A 6,000-nucleotide genomic window follows, 5' to 3' on the forward strand; every position below is an offset into this window, starting at 1 on the left:
GGACAAAACTGTACAGAAAATATTCACTCAGCTCATTTCTGGGATGTCGGGGTTAGTTATGGGGAGAGATTAGACAGTTTGGTCCTGCAATAAATGAGAGACAATCTTCTTGAAATATCTGAGGGGAAATGATAGGGTGTAAGCTGAGAAATTTTCCTCAGGGCAGAAATGAGAACTAGGGTACATGGTTTAAAAATAAGGTCTCCCATTTGAGACGAAACTAAATAAAATATTTTCTCTGAAGGGCGTGTCTGAGGACTTTGCCTCCCCAAGGAGTTGCCAAGGAAATTTCAGGCCATGATCAGAGAAGCCAAGATCCAGCTGAATAGTGGAGCAGATTGGAAGGGTTAAATGGTCCACTTTTGTTCCTAATTTGAGTACGGTAGCACTGGAACCTCAGTATCTATTGCCTGTGCTGAGCTGCCTTGAGGTGCTGATGATGGACTTTCCTGGACTGCAACAATTTGGTGGATGAGTGGGGCTTTCTCGTTCTCACCAGAGGGCAATTTGAGTTGGTGTGTGCATGGAGACACATGGAGGCCAGGCTGAGAAAGGGAAACCAGGTTTCCTTCCTTTAAAGGATTAACAAACCAACTGGCTTTTCAGGACATCAAGGTTTTTATTTTTAACCATAAAGCTCACCAGTTTTGGTTAGATATTGCTGTGTGTGAATCTCAACATCATACTGAATCCCGGCCATGTGGGATTAGATTAGATTAGATTACTTACAGTGTGGAAACAGGCCCTTCAGCCCAACAAGTCTACACCGCCCCACCGAAGCGCAACCCACCCATACCCCTTACCTAACACTACGGGCAATTTAGCATGGCCAATTTACCTAACCTGCACATCTTTGGACTGTGGGAGGAAACCGGAGCACCTGGAGGAAACCCACGCAGACACGGGGAGAACGTGCAAACTCCACACAGTCAGTCGCCTGAGGCGGGAATTGAATCCGGGTCTCTGGCGCTGTGAGGCAGCAGTGCTAACCACTGTGCCACCGTGCCGCCCATGTTGGGAGTATCAAACATACTCAACAGGTCAGTCAGAATCTGCAGCAGTTTCAGGGACCAGATCTAGTGAGTGAACTTTCAAACATTCCTACATCAAACTGCTTGTCCTTGACATGCTCAAGAGGATTGTCAGTGATAGCTAGACCACAGCACAATCACCTCCAATTCAGATACTCTGTTTAAGGGCAAGATCAATCATGTACAGCACGGTCAATGAGTTCTTCCCTGGTCGTTCAGACATAGAGATAGTTACACCGCAACTCACCTCAACACTGAAGTAGCCACGATCTACGTAGTCTCCGAGGAAGAGATACTGGGTGCTGCTGGGTGGACCACCAACTTCAAACAGCTTCATCAGGTCAAAGAACTGACCGTGAATGTCACCACAAACTGACAGAAATACAAAGGAAGAGAGCAATTTCAGTGAACCACTTCCACGTCCAAACAAACACAATGGCCCCACACAACCCCCTTGTTGGGAAGGTGGCTGGGATGGAGGGGGGAACCAGGACAGGGATTGGGGGAAAGATGTGAGGGAAGGGGCAGAAACAGCCCAGACCTGTGATGGGGGCATCCACTTCGATAAGTGTCCGCTCCTTGCGAAAGATAGCAGCTCCATCCTCAATAATCTTGATGGCAGCATCTTCCTCCAGTCTCCCCTCTTTAATGAAATGAGCCTTGAGGACATCAAGTTTCGGTTTCCCTTCTGAGTAGACGTCTTGCATGGTGAGGCGGCGGGCTGGGGGAATCGGAACAGCTGCGAGGTAGAGAAAAACACTGAGTTCCTCGTGAATTCAACCCAGAACACAGCTTCACACACTCACAGAACTACTCTCAAACATGGCCTGTGCCACAAATGACTGTCAGCAACCAGTGAATTCTGTACACTGGGAACAGCACGGTGTCAAGCAATAGCATTGAGGGGCAGCTGCAGTGTTGAAAAGGTCATTAACAAGGGAGTACTGCACTGTCAGAGGGTCAGTATCCAGGGAATGGCACACTGTTGCAAAGAACAATCTTTTTAATGAATTTCAGAACATACTCAAGGCAAATGAGAAAGAAAATGATGTAAGAAAAATGGGAGGGTTCCTCAAATGTAATGTAGTCAACATTTCAAATGAATGACCCAGTCAATTGTTCATGAAGCAGAGTGACTTTGCTATATTTTAATCATTTACCATACTTCAGGGGCTGTAAAATACTGAGAGTGCTGAAGATCTGAAATAAAAAGTGCTGGAAAAACTTAAAGTGTGGCAACAGCCAGAGAAAGAAACAGCATTATTGTTTCAAGCCCAATTTTACTCTTCCCCTGAAGAGAAGTCTGTAAAGACCTTTTTTTTTTAATCTCTAAGGTGAGGGATTGCAGAACTCAGTGGCAGATAGCAACACGGTTGTCTATGGATATATTATTGTGGGGAATGAGAAAAGACATGAAAGTTGGGTTGAAGCTACAAGTTGGACCAAACGTGATCTCAGCAAATGGGAGAGCAAGCTCCAGGAGTCGTATGGTCTCCTCATGTGTTTGCTCAAATGTAAAATGTTTTTCATTATGTTATAGGTGCTACAGAAGTAGTTATTGAAAGATGAGGCAAAGAGAGGATTTCTTTGGGTGCAGTAAATCCTGACTCTCTCTGAACAGGCTTAGACAGCACATTTGAGTGCAGTCAGATGTACAATTCAGATCCTCTCTTTTTTAATTCCTCTACCCAGGATTATCTTCAGCACAAGGGATGTGAGAGAGAGCACTTCAGGTGAAGTCGCAACTCAATTAAAACAGGTCCAGTACTCTTTTGGAAGTACAGTTTGGCCTGTTTGACTTATTGCCAGTGCATACTCATCCAGTGTCACCACACTCCCCTCATGCTTCACTGGTCTCCTCTCACTCAAACCCCCTTCTCCACATTTTGACCACCCTCCTGAACCAGATGTCCTGCCAACATCTCATCTCTCCAGCCCCACTTTGTTCCTGTCCAGTCACGAGAATCCGATGCACATGGGCTTGGGGAGTGGTATTAGCACGGACAGAGGTTGGTTAAAAGACAGAAACCAGACAGCAGCAAGAAATTCCTCACTTTGCATTGGGAAACAGTGTGCATGCACAGAGCTTGCAGAGGAGTCGAAACTGAATGGCAACAATACAAAGCTTGGTCAGAAGCTTGGTAACAAGGAGGGTGTAATGGCACAGAGGTAGCTGGACTGACAGGCAAGAGGACAGCAATGCAACATTATAATGAAATTTCATTTTGGCTAAAAGAATTTTAAAAAGACTTTTAAAAGTGACAGTCAGATGCATTTTTACAAGACATGGGTTGAACATAAACATATAGTGAGGAAGGCAAAAGGCAGACTGACATTGACTGGGGCTTAGAGATGGGAGAAAGGGCAGTACTGTGATAATGTCACTAAATCCAGAGGGTGGACTCCTGCTTCAGTAACATGAAGGTAAACATCAACTGGGCCAGCTGGGAGCATCTCAATTTGTTCATAAATCTGAGATAAAAAGCTTATCTCCTCAATATGGACCAGCCATCTGGCCCAAATGTGACTCCAACTCCACAGCAAAGCAATTGCTCAAAGAAGCCAATATAAGCAGCATTCAGCTTCACAGCAGTTCATCACTAATTTCTCAAGGGCACTTCGGAATGGGTCAAAAAACCTGGTCTTGTCAGGAATGGACACATGTGAAGAATTAAGTTTATGAAGAACCTTGCTACAATTGTATTACTAATACCATGACCAGAGTACTGCCTGCAGTGCTGATCTCCTCAGAAAAGGGAGATCTGACTTGACCTTAAATGGGGTGCAAATGGGTTTTTTTTCCTTTTTTTTCCCCCAACAAGAGACTGTCCTACAGAGAGAGGTCGAGGACAAATGAGCCTTCATTCTCTGGAGTTCAGAAGAACAGACTTGACCCCTCAAGTCAGTTCAGGCATTCTGCTTTCTTTGGAGAGAATATGATGTGCAAGTAACACCACGCTGGAAGTGACATGAGTGGTATTATTGCTGGACGGTTAATCCAGAAACCCTGGTCATGTTCTGGGGAGTCAGGCTTGAATCCCACTGTGACAGATGGTGGAATTTCAATTCAATAAAAATCTGGAATTAAGTTGAATTATGCTAATTTAATGCTGACCACAAATTCATTGCCAGGAAAACCCATCTGATTCACGAACGTCCTTCTGAGAAGAAAATTGTACTCCCTACCTGGTCTGGCCGACATATAACTACAGATCCAGAGAAATGTGGTTAACCCGTGATTGCCCGCTGGATAATTAAGGATGGGCGATTAATGCTTGCTTAACTAATGATGCCCTCACTCATTTTATTCATCAATAAATAAAAAGATGAAAAAGTCACCAGCCGGCCACAAAAAAAAGCTCAGTTCTCCACGGCTCGACTGCCATTTTTGGAGAGAACATGACATTTGCTACAAAGCAAAAGTCAAAGTCTTCCAATCTTATAATAATTTCTCTGGGGTGGAGGAGCCGGTGTTCAAAATTAAAGATCACACAACACCAGGTTATAGTCTAAAAGGTTTATTTGGAAGTACAACTTTTGGAGCACTGCTCCTTCATCAGATAGCTGGTCAGGCAACTGCCAGACGAAGGAGCAGTGCTCCACAAGCTTGTACTCCCAAATAAACCTGTTGGCTTATAACCTGATGTTGTGTGATCTTAACTTCTCTGGGGCTGAGAGATATGGACAATCTACTGGCACGACATCTTTCCTGCTTGAGACCTATCTTAAAAAAAAATCAAGTGGTGCAACAAAGTCTGAAATCTCAATTTTTTTGGAAAGGTGCTGTGTACCCGTATTGACAGCACACTCATCAGAGCTTAGCTTTGCTGGGCTGGCCACGTAGTTTCCAAGCAGCATTCCCAAATACCGAAGGTGGTATTTAACAGTTTGCTGGTGGAGTAGGTTTGAGGGGCCAAAGGGCTTACTCCTGTTTCCATTTCTTTTAGCCATATGGAACACATACCTCAGCATAGCTCGGTTTCAGACACGAAGCCTTTCTGAAGGCTAATCTCAGAATGACAATTATATGCCACTTCATTGGAAAGTAATAACAGTGGATGGATTCAAATGGATAAATCTTAAGCATCCAGCAATCTCAATATCTCACATTAAAGTCAGATCTCTCTTGTGCAAAGCTGATGCTGCTCTCCACCCGTTCAATGGTCAGTTCATGTGGAAACTTTACAACCAGATAAGCAAATCAAGGTTTGGTTTGTTATCAGTTTGGAGATGAATGGCCAGCCTCCTCAATGAATGTCAATGTGGCCAAGACTAAGGGAGAATTTGACAGGGTCAACACTGGGAGGCAGCTCCCTGGGGCAGTGGAGTCTGGAGAGAGGTGGATGGTGTGTGTGTGTGTGTGTGTGTGTGTGTGTGTGTGTGTGTGTGGGTGGGGGGGGGGGGGGTGGGGGTGTGGAGGGGTGTGTGGGGGGTGGTGCGGGATGTGTGTTTGTGTGTGTATGGGGGTGGGGGACAGAGAGGGCTGTTAGGGGTAAGGGGTGGGTGTGAGAGGGGGGGTGGGGGGTGTGTGTGAGGGGGGGGGTGGGTGTGTGGGAGGGGTGGGGTGTGTGTGTGTCTGAGAGGGGTGGGTGTGTGTGTGAGGGGGGTGGGGGGTGTGTGTGAGGGGGGGGTGGGGGTGTGTGTGAGGGGGGGGTGTGTGGGGGGTGGGGTGTGTGTGTGGGGTGGGTGGGTGTGTGGGGTGTGTGTCTGAGAGGGGTGGGTGTGTGTGTGAGGGGGGTGGGGGGTGTGTGTGTGAGGGGGGTGTGTGTGTGTGAGGGGTGGTGGGGGTGTGTGGGGGGGTGGGGTGTGTGTGTGTGTGGGGGGGTGCGGGGGGTCTGTGAGGGGGGTAAGGTGTGTGTGAGGTGGGGGGGTGGGGGTGAGGGTGAGGGGGGGTGGGGTGTGTGTGTGAGGGGGGTGGGGTGTGTGTGTGTGAGGGGGTGGGGTGTGTGTGAGGTGGGGGGGTGGGGGT

At 47.0% G+C, this 6,000-nt stretch overlaps 1 protein-coding gene across 1 annotated transcript in view; it reads right to left on the bottom strand.

Annotated features, from left to right (window-relative positions):
• Positions 1-6,000, bottom strand: part of LOC140459593 (serine/threonine-protein phosphatase 2B catalytic subunit gamma isoform-like) — a 59,491-nt gene that overhangs the window by 36,227 nt on the left and 17,264 nt on the right. The window contains exons 2-3 of the mRNA XM_072553852.1: positions 1,573-1,770; positions 1,279-1,403 (exon numbers count right to left, since the gene is read on the bottom strand). Coding sequence (XP_072409953.1) covers positions 1,279-1,403; positions 1,573-1,770 — 323 coding nt within the window. The remainder of the gene's footprint in view (positions 1-1,278; positions 1,404-1,572; positions 1,771-6,000) is intronic.

The sequence above is a fragment of the Chiloscyllium punctatum genome, chromosome 35 (genome assembly GCF_047496795.1).
Source record: "Chiloscyllium punctatum isolate Juve2018m chromosome 35, sChiPun1.3, whole genome shotgun sequence".
In the NCBI taxonomy this organism is placed as follows: Eukaryota; Metazoa; Chordata; class Chondrichthyes; order Orectolobiformes; family Hemiscylliidae; genus Chiloscyllium; species Chiloscyllium punctatum.